General features: G+C 45.4%; 1 protein-coding gene across 8 annotated transcripts in view; it reads right to left on the reverse strand.

Moving 5' to 3' along the window:
* Positions 1 to 1,509: 1,509 nt before the first annotated feature.
* Akap13 (A-kinase anchoring protein 13) overlaps positions 1,510 to 13,836 on the reverse strand; it is a 370,808-nt gene continuing 358,481 nt past the window's right edge. For 6 of the 8 annotated variants that reach the window (XM_029555684.1, XM_029555683.1, XM_029555682.1 and 3 more), the window contains 4 exons: positions 10,485 to 10,535; positions 8,752 to 9,201; positions 6,594 to 6,915; positions 1,510 to 5,638 (listed from right to left, as the gene is read on the reverse strand). In XM_029555684.1, the coding sequence (XP_029411544.1) occupies positions 5,589 to 5,638; positions 6,594 to 6,915; positions 8,752 to 9,201; positions 10,485 to 10,535 (873 nt within the window). In that variant the 3' untranslated portion in view covers positions 1,510 to 5,588. The remainder of the gene's footprint in view (positions 5,639 to 6,593; positions 6,916 to 8,751; positions 9,202 to 10,484; positions 10,536 to 13,836) is intronic. The other 2 variants (XR_003846961.1, XM_029555681.1) reach the window with 2 other exon arrangements.

Genomic DNA, 13,836 nt, shown 5'->3' on the forward strand with positions numbered 1-13,836 from the left:
AAAGAAAAGGGGTGACCAAAAGAAATGAGGCTTTGTGGAGTGCTAAATTACCATATGAACGGAGGTGGCAAGCTTGCCTGGGATACCAAAGGGAGTTGCAATGCTAGAGGGGCAGGGGAAAGGAGGGGGCTGGCAGACAGCACCCCTCAGCTACCTGGACCACATTCCTCAGATCTGGGGCACTTACCACTCCCTCCCAGGCCCCATCCTCATTTGTCATTCTTCTCAGTCTTCAGAGGCACCCACGGGGTTGCAGAACAGTTGGGATTGAGAGGTAGCTTCTAGGCCCCAAGGCTGGCCACCATGAATTATCAGGAATGTCTACGGCTTTAGCTCAGTTCCCCTCCTGTTGCTGCCATCAAGGAAATCCAAAGACCATTTTGCCTGTGACTTTTGAATTTCCCCTCCCCACCACAGGCTTAGGTATCTGTCATGGCTGTGTAGAGCAGCCACACGAAGCCATAACTACAGGTGTTTTATAGAAAAAAATACACCTGGCTTTCCTGGCTATGGCAAGCCCTTGGCATGGGGACCTTCAAATAGCAATGACCACTTCACACAGGTCTGGTTTGTGCTGTGGTGGAGGCCCTGTACACAGACTGGCCTCCCTCAAGGGCCAGAGAGGACACCATCCTATTGAATGGCAGCCCAGGATTCTTGGGGCCCTCTGTGCTTTGTGCCTCTGCTGTTCCTTGCCGGTCTTGCGTCCCAGTCAAGAGCTGGTTCTGGCTCAGAACCAGCTACAGCTGAAGCAAGTAGTGGGGGTGGAGCATGGGAACCATTGTTCTACAGGCTGAGGGTGTCCAGATTCCCAGGGGTGGGACAGATGACCCAAGGTGGCTGCTCAGTGGAGGAGGGGATGACTGGAACACTTAAGGACAGAAGTGAGTCAAAAGGGACCAGTATTCCACTGTCCTGAGGGGGAGCAGCTATTGCCAAGGTTACAAAATCCTCTGCTCAGAAATCTGCACTTCCAAGACCATGAGGGAGCATGAGACCCTTGGCAGCCTGGCAGGATTTTCTTCTTCCTGATTGTTGGGAATGAGGGGCAGAGCTGGGATCCTAGGTGGCTTTGCCCATGTCCCTTTGCATCACTGAGTGGCACAATTCCCTAGTGTCCAGAAGGACTGAAGAGTCTTTTAGCTCATTAGGTTGGCTGGGACTAGGGCCAAAGTTAGCAGCCAGGTTCTGAAGGTGGTACCGTCGTGCCTGGCAGCTGCTCCTTTGGGGAGGGGTAGAGAGCTGGGCAGAAGTCAGCTAAGGCTGAACACATAGACTGCACAGCAGCACACCTCACTGTGATTTCACTGAAACATGGTTCAGACTCTGACTTAAGGGGAAAATAGGTCAGTTACCCAGGGGACTTTGGGGCCAGTTCCAGGAGGTTCTGCTTGGTACTGAACTCTCCTTCCCTCACCCTGCTCACACATGGTACAAACAGTTTCTACCAGTTGAAGTCAGAGTGGGAAAGGTGAATATTCCTTTACCGGGAATAAATCACAGCAGTAATCAAGACTTCAAAGGAAATTTATTTTTTTTGAAAGGTCTGAGGGGGACTTTACAAGAGTCTGAAGCCAGTAACTACAAAGGAAGATAAATAAAATACAGAGCCAGTATGTTGTGGCAAATTTCCAGAAAACACACTGAAAATCTTTACAGTTTTTTAAAAACTGCTTCACTTTATACATAATTACAAATTAATATACAGCGCTTGGGTTTTAACCCATCTTTTTAAGAGGGCTTAGTACAGAAATGTTCATACAGCATCTGGAGACAAATAATCAGAACAGAGGTATAGGTATATCATGCTCAACTCTTGAAGAGTACAGACCTTGAAAGGGAAGGTACCCTGCATGGTGACACCCACAAAACCCAAGGCAAAACAACCAGGCACGTCCATTCTGGCAGGTGGTAACCAAAGGCAAGGGATAGCCAGTGCAAGGAAGATGTGAGGCGTGGTTCTGTACCTCCTGCAGAGGTGCCTCTGTGAAGGGTGGTGCCTGCTTAAGTTTCTTCTGTGGCAGGGTGTACTCCCAGCTGCCCACCCTTACACCTTAGTGAGATGGAGAACTTACGGCCTGTCAATCTTTTGACAAATTAAAACGGAGGAGTGCAGGAAAGGTCTATGCTTAACCCCCCACCCCCTTGGCAGCATTAGAATACTTTTCATTTCCAAACTTGGCCAGCAGGTAGCAGACTCCAAAGCTCTGTTTAACTAGGAATGTTAAGCTACATGAAGAAAAACAAGGAACCAAACCCATTTTGTCCTTGGTCTCTGCAGAAGGGACAAGGCAGGCTGGCAGGGGTAGAGAGTCAGGGTCACTGCTTCACCTAAAGGCTCCATGTCCCAGGTGTCCAGGCATGGGAGGTGGACACCCTTCTGCAGTGTCTGGTCACCTTGAAGTCATCTTTCTGGCTATGGAAAGAGTCCCCAGGACTGTCTTCTGGGTACAAGTGGCCACACAGTCTCAAAGTCAACTTTCAGTTCCAAGGAAAATCTCGAAAGCCTTGGGAAGAGAGAACCCACAAGGGCACAAGAGCCTTAGAGACAGAAGAATGAGCCATCAAGTATTTCTACGGGGAGTGACCTTAAGCTCTATCTAGCCTGTGGCCCAAGGTTCTGTCCTTTACTAAGCCTGCACACACTAACGCCATCCCCAATAAATGAACAACCAAACCCCAAGGGCTGAACATTTTGTGCTTACTACTAATACTGATGCTACTAATACTAGCCAAGGGCAGCTTCAGTGGTATAACCCTGAGACACGGGATAAGAAAGAATATTTAGTTCGTACCTTTTCAAAAAACAATCTTGGTGAGGACTTCTTCCTGTAGGTGACTCTCATGGAGGTGAGGAGAGCGGTGGCCAAAGGCAAATATGGTAACTAGCATATTTTACATTTTAAAAACATCTTCTAGGAAAACAGTTAACAGGTTTGATTGTCTCAAAATAGAAGCTGATGAGAGGTCATTTAAAGTGCACATGTCACCCAGATAGATGACAACTACTGAGATAATTTTTGAGAGAAGATACAATATCATTCCAGGAAGCTCACGAGATTCTGTAAATCTGGGGTCAATTTCTATCTACTCCCCAAATCTTAAGAATAATTTCAGGCATTAGTTTCTTTAGTTTGTTGGAAAAACAGACTCTTAGTGTGGGAACAGCACACTATACAGTACAGGATCCAATCCTGATCCCTAGAAAACCACACTTCTCATAGGTGAGACACCCACACAAGGCTTTAGACTCAGAGCTACAGCAACCCTCAGGGTCAGAAGCAAGAGCACAGCAGCAACAACCTAGACATTTCCCCAAGCACAACAGACCCCTGAGGGGGAGCCAGATGGTGCAGGCAGGCGAAGCAGTTCTTGGTAAGTGTTCTCTTCCTGCAGGAAGTTGGGCAGCTTAGGGAATTGCTTATGTTCCTTCTGATTCTCAACTTTTCCAACTGGAATTGACCAAATCAGTTCAAGTGGGTGTGGGTAGAAGTGCAAATGGTTTTTAAAAGCTACCACCAAATGACCAAAGCAAGCTAAACACATCATAGCTGGTTGCAAGTAAAGGACTCCCTGGGGGAGCATCAGCCTCTGGGGTATTAGCAGACAGTGACAAGGACAGCCAGCTAAACCCAAAGGTGGGCCCTCTGAAACGTGGCAGACTCTGCTGTAATAGCTGTATGGACTGCAACTGGAAGGAAGCAACTGATGTCTTGCTACAGAGAGTCTTTTGGGACCTATATCATGGGTTTCAATAGGCAAAAAACAATAAGAACAACAAAAACCCCAGACTTAAGACCCAAATCAGCTATTTCTCAAGTTTCTATGACAAAAATAGGCAAAGGTAGCAGATACGTGGCAAGTCTTTAAATCTTCAAACAAAGAACACATCCCTTATGAAAAAATGCACAGGGCATAGCCTCTGTCCCAACTCTCAACGTCCCTCTAGGCCTTCAGGCACTTAGACAGACACTTGATTCTCTGCACTGAAAAGATAATTTAAACTGCTGGGCCAGTACTGGTTCACCTTCAAAATAAAATAAAACAAAACACAAAACATACAAAATAAATTAAAAAATTTAGGCTAAAGATTTAAAACCAGACCTCTTTCAAACAAACTGAAAGATAAATATCTCCATCTGCAAGGCCAGCTTGCAATTCATCAACAAGCACCAAGTTACAGGTTTGTTTTTCAGAACTACGTTTAAAGCCCCATGCTCGAGGGGCAAAACCAGGAACTGAAGGCCACATGTGAAGCACAGACCTCTCAGGATGTTCCTCACAGCGAGTACCCTGAGGGACAGGCAAGTGAGCCTTGGAGGGAACATTACCAATGAACTGTCCTGCATACACCAGCTGGTAAGAGCCTTAAACACACACAGACCAAAACACATGGAAAGGACAGAGAAAAGAGAAAATACTCAGCACTGTGAAAACATAATCTATAACAGAACTTTGGATCTGAAAAACCACATTTCAGGAGGCCTCTTGACAAAGGAGAGCATGCCCAGTCATGTTTTAGGGCCAGTTTCTCGCCTGTGTAAACTGGCAAAGCCACCATACACAGGTTGCTTAACCTCTGCACCTGAATCTATTCTCAGCCAGTCATCCCAGATCAGGGAAAGACAACAGAAGCCTCAGGGCACAGTCTGGTCCTGGGTAGGGGGCTGTGCACAACAACAGGGTGCATGCTCTCTCACAGGGTGGCCCAGTGACACCAGAAAGTGTCATATTGGAGGGATAGTGGTGAGGAAGCCTTCTTCCTCTGTGCCCAGAGCATGTAGGCAAGCACCTGGAGAGGCAGTGTGTTTCTCCTGGATTTGAGGATAAAGTGAGATATTGTTTAGTTCAGCCTGGGATGTGGAGATCCAGGCAGTGCTGACTATATGCTTTTAGTATGCATCCAGTCACCTCCTGGTTTCACAAGCGTTTGTCATCTCTTCTAAAATGAAATGAACACATGCAAAGAGGGGTGGTGTGTGCACAGCATTGTTTCAAGGTACCCAATCTCAGAAGACTACAGGGTGAAATACTGAAAATCCACATGCCCTCTGGCAGTGGTCAGGTGCTTACTCTTGGGCTAAGCTTTCCTGATGTCTAGGATAGACTGTGTGCACTGCTGGTGTACCTCATATGTACGGGAAGATGGGCACTGCACAGATACGAAGTCCACACCACTTGCTCTTTGATTCTGGTTATGTTCCCCAAAATACAAGCCAAGCAGAGTTTCAGACCTCATCTGGAAACACTCTTTAAGCCTTTAGGGAATCCTGACACTTCCCAAACTATCATCTACTTCTGGGGCCACTTCTTTCAGTGTAATACCCTGAGTAGGGCCAGCCCACCCAAGTCCTGGGCAGTCACAGATCATGGCTGAAGTGGAGTCTGGGTGGCCTTCCCCACCCTTACACACAGACAGTGATCCTTCTTGTCCAGGACCCTGGGCAGCCCAGGAGGACTGGACGCTGAAAGGCAGTGGGCGTCCAGTGTAAGAGACTTGTGCACAAGGGACAGCAGGAGTGCGGCATGGGGTGCCACAGCTAGGTCAAGGTCAGGGTTGGGAGGTGGGTGCCTTCGCAGATAACCAGTCAGCAGAAGATCTCTTCGCCCTCTGCTGATACTTCTGATGCAGGACCATCTGCAACAGTGAAACCAAGAGTGAGGAAAAAAAAGGAATCTAGAAAACATGGCTCTTCTCATTCCACTTCATGCCTCTTCAAGTCTCTGTGATGCAACAGGTGACTAGGGTTCTTGGGCAGCTAACTCTACACACCCACTAGAGTTTCCAAATCAATTTAGTGAATGAGGTCCTTAGAGCAAAGAAAGGGAAGACTAACTTTCACATAAGCACTAGTGCTCATGTTTGTAAATGGCCCCCACAAAGCACAAAGGGAGAGTTCTAATGTGAAGGCACAGCAAAGGATTCAGGGAAAATGTGGCACACAAACAGGGAGGCACTTCCTATACTTTAGCCAAGGCTCTGTGAGCAGTGTATCAGACGATCCAGTTCCTGATCTACTGAGTGTAGATCTCTGACCTGCAGAATCATTTGAGGGCTAAACCCTGAGATACTAGCTACTTCAGTGAGCCTAGAAAGAAAGCTTTTGAATTACTACAGTTAGGCAAGTTCTAGTTCCTCAAATGGAAAAAGCTTCAGAAGTAAAACCTACACTCCACATGCAAGCGCTCCAGAGGGTCTTGGACACTCATTGCACAGGTGATCTTTTTGAGTGTTCATGTGCATGCACTTGTGGAGACCAGAGGTTGCTGAATGTCATTTTCAACCACTCCTGATCTCTTTCTTTTGGACAGTCTCTCTGACTGAACATGGAACTCATCAGGATCCTTATCTCTGCCTCCCCAGTTCTGGGGATTGAACTGAAATACTCATGCTTGCACAGCAAGCACTTTACCAACTGAGTCATCATCTCTACAGCCCCTGCATAAGCATTCTTAGCAAGTGGGCTTGGTGAGAAGAGGGCCAGCTTGGCTGCTGCTCATCTGAGCTGTGCCCCTTTTCACCCCAACCATTACCCTCCCCTTTAGAATGCACGGATGCCATGGCCAGAGGAAGACAAGGGTGGGCAACTTACCACCAGGCTGAGAACGGCTTCCTTTGCTCTTCTTTTTTTTCTCCTTCTTTTCCTTTGGCTTAGCTAACCCAAAAAGGCGGGTAGAAGTGGAAGTGCTGGAAGGGGCCTGGCTCTGCCCCTCTGGTATTTTTGTTTGGCTGGTTGAACTTAGTATGTGAAAAGGCCCCTTATCTTTCTGTGTCCGAGAGATGCTGTTCCTTTTAGGAGACACTGAAAGTTCTGAGTCCAATGGCCCCGATTTGGCTGTGGATGGCAAGGAGGACTCCTCTGGATTGGGTAAGAAGGATGGGACCCGCATCAGCCTGGTATGTTGACGTGAAACCTGCACATATTCAAGAGAAGGCATTTTAAATAGCAAGCCATCAGCATCTTGGTGCAAACAGTCTACAGAACTTATTGTAAAGACTTGGAACTTCATGTAACTGGTGCCTTCTAAGTACTCTCTATGAACAGACTAAAACTATCACCTTTGAAAGTAACACTGGTATTATAAAGGGTGAATAGCACCTTTGATAGGTCAACTTAGGAAAAAAAACTCTTACTCCCTGAAGAAACAGGGCAGCTGCTCTAAAGACTGATTCTCACAGGGATATAGATACTCATTTCAGAGCAAAGAGATTATGAACCTGGTCAGGCTAAAGGGTAAGTAAAAGAACTATGTTTCCACTAAGACATTAAACCAAAGATCACAAGCATCATTTGATCTGTGTTCTCAGTTGCCTAGGGACCTTCCATTATCAGTCTTACTGATTTTATTGGGATGAGGGTGGATCTATCCTTCTGTCAGAAAAAGCAACAGAGCCATTTGCTGCTCCCCACCATGTATATGAGAACACTTTCGAAAGAGTACTGTGCCCAAGTCTCGAAGATGTCACTTCAATTTTCTGGTCCAAGGTCAATCAAACAAGTGGCAATACAATAATAGCTTTAAAAGACACGGAGATTTGCATATATCGTCTAGGCTGTTTATCTGCCTCTCATGTCCATGATCCAAAGCAACCATAGATTATTTTGTTATAATAAACTTGGAGCCACTGTGCTGACCAACCAAATGCTTTCCAAAACAAGCACCAGCTACAGAACGAAGAAAGGTTTCATTAACAGCAGCAAAGCAAATCAGGGGGCTGAAGAGATGGCTCAGTGATTAAGAGCATTTTCCAGAGGACACAAGTTCAGTCCCCAGCACCCATGCAGGGCAGCTCACACTGGCTCCAGGGAATCTAACACCCTCTTCTACCTTGGGGGTACTGAACCCACAGATGCACACACATAAATACAGACACCTACATATAAAATACAAAACAAAATCTTTTATTTAGAGGCTGAGAGATGGCTCAGTAATTAAGAGCACTGACTATTCTTTACAGAGGACCCAGATTTGGTTCTCAGCACCCACTTGGTGGCTAACAACCATCTGTAACTCCAGTTCTAGGGGACTCAATACCCTCTTCTGGCTTATACACACACAGTATCGCTCACACACAGTACACTCACACACATGCAGGCAAAACACTCATACACATGAACTAAAAATAAATAAAAGCACATCAGGCATTATGCAGACTCTAGGTGTCTGAACATGCCTATCTAAGAGTACTATCTGTGTTCAAGAGAGGTGATCACCTCCCACCATATGCTGGACTGGGCTCTTTGCTTTGTCACTGACCCCTGTTGACCCTCTGCAGAGATTCATTATCTTGCAGAAGAGCTGACTGCTGTTGTATCCTGACCACAGGCATTGTATGTTCTAGGGGCTTCTTTATCCTTGGTGTGTTTCCCATTGGCTGCAGGGTCCTCTAAGTGGGGACCATGTTTCATTTATCATGTGTTACAGGACAAAGAGCTAACTGCCACTCTTTCAGACATGCTGAGGTTACTCGGGCTCGGGTTGGTGGCTGAGGGATGTGCTTGCCAGCCTAACTTCTCTAGCCAAAACCCTCAACATTTCCACCACCCTCTTCAATCTCCTGGAGATACTCGCTTCCTTTCCTTGTTTCCCTCTCAGGGTAAAGCAAAGGCATCTTGTCTCTGCTTACTTTCATGTGGTACTTAGGACAGAGAGCTCATCATCACCCCCAAGCGCTGCCTGGACTTTACACCAGAGGTGAAGAAGGTCCCCTCGTCCCTGTCTCCTGGCCTGGCACAGGTTCTTGGGTACCTGGCAAAAGTCCTGTTCCATCTGCTTTTGGTTAAGCCGCTCTGCATCCCGCCGCAGCTGTTCCTGTTCTCTCTCCAGCTGTTTCTGGGCGGCCCGTAGCCTCTCCAAGTCACACTGGTAGGTGCCCTTCTTCTGCTGGAGCTCTTCTCGGTCCTTCTCCAGGTCCTGCTGCCCAAGGCGCACCATCTCCTCCCGCTCGGCCAGCTTTGCCTCCCGTTCTTGTAGCTCCCGCTCACGGGCCTCCCACTCTCGCTCATGCCGACGCTTCTCTTCCAGGTGCTGTGCCTGCTGCTTTTGCAAGTTGGCCAGGTCCTGGCGCTGCTTTTCTAGGCTCCGCTGCTTCTCCTGCTCAATGAGGGAGCTGGGGCGGGATGTACTCCTTGTGAGTGCCTTCTCAGTTAGCACCAGCTTCTGGTCCTCGATGTAGGTATCTTGCTGTAGTACAACACCCTGTTGGGGCACAGAGAACAACCATGCGACTGAGACCTAGAAGGAAAACTGCCTGCAGGGTCCCTCCCGGACCCCACACTACGGGTCCTGGGATACACTGACCTACAACTCATTTTTTTAAAAAATATTTTATTATTTTTATTTTGTGTGTATGAGTGTATTGCCTGCATGTAAGTGAGTGCACCCGTGTTGTGCAATGCCACGGAGGTCACAAGAGGGCTTCCAATTCCCCGGGAACTGGAGTTAAGGATGGTTTGCAGCCACCATGTTGGGTGCTGGGAATCAAACCTGGGTCCTCTGCAAGAGCAGTCAGTGCTCTAAGCCATCTCTCCAGCCCCCTCCCTTTTTTTTTTTAAAAATTAATTAATTTTTTTTTTTTACAACTCATGTTTTAAAGGTTTGGTAACACTGCTCCAGGCAACCTTTGAGCACTTATCAAGTAGGAGTGTCGAAGGTATAGGAACTCAATTTTGTCATACCTAGTCACTGTTTTTTTTTTTTTTTGTCTCTTTCAGACAGGGTCTCCCTGTAGCCCCAGCCGGCCTGAAATTCACTATGTAGAACAGGCTGGCCTGGAACTCACAGAGATCTACCTGCCTCCAGAGTACTAGGTTAAACACGGCCAGCCATTTTTTTTTTTTTTAATGTAAAAAATTTTATTAGGCTCCACACGATGGCACACACCTTTAATTCCAGCACTCAGGAGGCAAAGGCAAGTGATCTCTGAGATTGAGGCCAGCCTGGTCTATATACAGAGTTCCAGGATAGCTAGGGGTATAGGGAGACCCTATTTCAAAAACAAAGACAGAAAAAAAATCATTACATTTTCACTTATTTGTGTATTTGAGGGTGCATGTGTGCATGGGGGTCAGAGGACAACTTGCAGAGGAGTTAGCTCTCTCCTTCCACCACCCTGGTCACATTTTCTGTAATTCTTGGTAGTACTTGGGGGGGGGTGTGCTGTGCAGCTGGGAGAAGGTAGGAGACAGGTTAACTCTTTATGAAAGAAAAAAGCAGAGTTGAGGACAGACTCTGGCAAGTACCCGAAAGTATGGGAAGGTGTGTGATAACCTCTGTGTGAGCACCCACCAAGCAAGCAGTTCCCACAGTCTACCCATTGCTCACCAACTGCAGTTTTGGAAGACAGACTCTAACCTCTGTATTTTCTAACTTTCCCTACCTTGGTCAATCTTCTCTACGCCAAGGACCTCATTTACCCACAAAATCTCTTTGCTATGTCTTCTAAACAAGTAAGTACACAGATAAGAGATAAAGCCATGTACCTGCAATGTGCTAAGGAGCTCGTGAAGATGAACAATGCTCTGGAAAACCTGCTGTAAAAGGAGCAAATGGAAACATTCATTTCATGTTTTGTGAGTCTCAGAACCCAACATACCACATGGCTATAACATTTTTAAAACAGCAAGAGATTCGATTTTAATGAAATCTTTTCACATACAAAGAACTAAAGAGAGTAACTGAGTACAAGCAGCTCCCCCTAAAAGACAACATCTTTCTCTATAAAGCTATAAAGCTTCAACTGTTTAAAATGATTGGCATAAAAATGGTATACATCCCAAAGTTAAAAAAAAAAAAAAAAAAAAGAGGCAGGTATGTTGACACATGTCTATAATCCTAGTACTATGCAGAAATGCAGGAAGATCAAAAGTTCAAGGCCAACCAGGTCAACATAGCTAGTCCATAGCAAGATACTTTGTCTCAAGCAAACAAACATGTTGGGGAACTGAGGACACAGGTCAGTGGTAGAGCGCTTGCCTAACACGTCCTGCGTTCAATCCCTAGTACCACCAAAAAATTTAAAATAATGCTGGATGTGGGCATGATAAATGATGATATAATTCTAGCATTTGGGAAGCTGAGACAGGAAGATTGCTGCATGTCTGAGACTAGTTTGTATCACGATGAGACTGTGTCTGAAAACAACAAATAAGTGCTTTTATAGGGCTAGGAACACAACTCAGTGATAAAGCACTGAAGTAGTGTGCCTGAGGTGCTCCGTTCTATACTCAGTACTGCAGGGGTTAAAAAAAAGGTTATATACATGTCCTTGGTACAATGTTATATCTTGCTTTAAGATCCACAGTATAGAGGGCTGGAGATATAGCTAGCATGTAAGTGTCATGTATAATCAAGGGGGCGGGGAGGAAAGACTATCCAATTAATTGCTTGGAGAAAACGGATAATTTCTGGAAGACTTTCAATTAGGAAGCTTGGCATACACGCATGTGTACAAGTGCGCACGCACACACACACACACCATTTAAATTACAAGAGCCAAAATATAAGAGAATGTTTTCTGGCTGAAACAGGGAAGACAAAAACAGGAACAATACAGAAACGGAAGAAACCATGTACAATGGCAAAGGACACAACTTAAAAGAGTGCAATGGAAAAACAAGATCTTTTAAGAAAAAACAAAAGCTAAGAAAGTCCTAACACAAAAATACAAGTTAATAATTTACAAGAGAATTAATATTAATTAACATTAAATTATACTTACAAAAGAATTACAAATGGCCAATCACATAAAGCATTAAAAAGGATTCAAGGGGTTGGAAGTATAGCTCAGTGGCAGAGTATGTGTTTAGCTTGAGTGAGGCCCTGGGTTCAACCTCCAGAGTATATACATACACATGCAACAAGGGATGTTACTTGAAATTATCAACCCAACAAAATGCTGGTTTGAAAATGGTAATACCCAAATGCTGAAAGTAAAATAAGAATGGATACTATACACTATCTCCTTTCCAGCAGCAGCCTGGCATGGTAAGGAAAGTCAAAGAGCTATGTAACATTGTGTGCAAGGATGTATATGGGCAATGCAGAGAAGGGATTAACCCCCAGAAGGAATATTAATGGGACATGACAGAAGTAATCAATATGCATTTGTTCAGTAGCAGACTCTATACTCCTGTGTCTTGGGAATGTGCTTCTAACACATGATGAAAGAAAGCAGCAGCTCTAGAAGTGTTGACACAAAACTGCAAAGCCATTTTTACATTACTCACACAAGTCTAGACACATAAGCACATGTTCTGTACAAGAAAAGGACAGAAATATAAACACCAAATACTTCAGAGTAAGTACTTCTCAATGGTGGGATTATGCTTAACTGTAATTTACGTTGCTACTCTTTTTAACATTTTACAAATTTTGGACCGTAAGTCTTTTTATAATACTTAAAATTTTTTAAAGCTTCTCAATTACCAAGCTCAGGTCTCCAGAAAATGCTTATCATTTGACTCTTAAAAGACAAGAGAAGGTCCACCCTCCGCAGGCCTCTCTCCTACTGGCAAGTCTCTCTCTCTGGGGTAAATCCATTGCTCCCTCTGAGCCCTGACTCCCCCGGCCTCATTCACCCTCCCATCTCCCCCGCCAGTCTCTCCTCCTAGTTTGGGTCCTGCCCCATTCCTTGTCTTGGGGGCCCCAGAAACCTGGGGAACCAATACTGCTTCCTGATCTGTTTCATGCAGACCAACATAGTAGTGCCTACTCTGGGCCACAGGAGTACTGCTTCTGGGCCTGGCCCCGCCCTCACCTCCCTCTGCTTCCCTGGGCCTGCACCACCCTCCAGCTTCTTTCTGGGACACTGGGGCTGGCCTTTCCTCTTCCTGATCCTTTGCATCAAGACCAACATAGCTTCTCGGGGCAGTGCCCAGGAGTCCTTGGGGCCTCTTCCCGCCCCATCTGCGTTTACATCTCTGGGTGGCATGGCCACCAGCTGCCCTAGACCAGCATCTTTCCTGGGCCAGGCTCCCAGACCAGTCCAACCCCCAAATTCCTGAGGCCAAAATCTTTCCTGGAGGGATTCAGACCTTAGGAGAAAGCCTGAAAACATCCAACCCTCATCTGAATTGGGCCTCTGTGGGAACTCCTGAAGACAAAAGCAATCTGGCCACTCCAATATAAAATCAAAAGAGAGAACTGGAAGCTTAGAAAAACCTGCCTTTCATGCCCAAAAAACAAACCACAAAGACACATAACGTTCACAAAAAGAAGCAGACCTAAAATTGAAGGCCTGAGTCTCACACAAGAATCAGAAACTACAAAAGAAATTCACATGTCAAAATCACAGAGAAAAAATAATAACATGAAAAACCAAAATAACATATCCCCACCAAATAACGATATCCTCTGGAGGAGTACAATGAGAACTCCCTAGAGATAATGCAGGACATGAAACTCAACAATTATAAACATGATAAAAGAATTCAGTGAATTTAAAGAACAGACACACACACAAAAAGAAATCAAAGAACTGAAGGAAGATAGGGATAAACTTCTGAATGAATTCAGAAAAGAGTTAGAAATATTGAAGACTATTCAGGCTGAAATGAAGAAACAAATGAAACACTCAGTAAGCCAATTAGAAGGAGAAAGCCTCACCAATAGGATGAACGAAATGGAAAACAGTATCAAGACTGGAAGACAAAGTGGATGAACTAGACCACTCAAGCAAAGATTATGAAAAATTTAAGGAATTGCAAGAATGGAATATGCAGGAATTGTGTGACACCATAGAAAGACCAAACTTACAAATCATAGGTATACAGGAAGGAGAAGAATCCCAAGATAATGGCATGGACCAGATCTTCAACAGAATCGTGGAAGAAA

Source organism: Nannospalax galili, unplaced genomic scaffold (assembly GCF_000622305.1).
Source record: "Nannospalax galili isolate Female #2095 unplaced genomic scaffold, S.galili_v1.0 scaffold63, whole genome shotgun sequence".
Lineage (NCBI taxonomy): Eukaryota > Metazoa > Chordata > Mammalia > Rodentia > Spalacidae > Nannospalax > Nannospalax galili.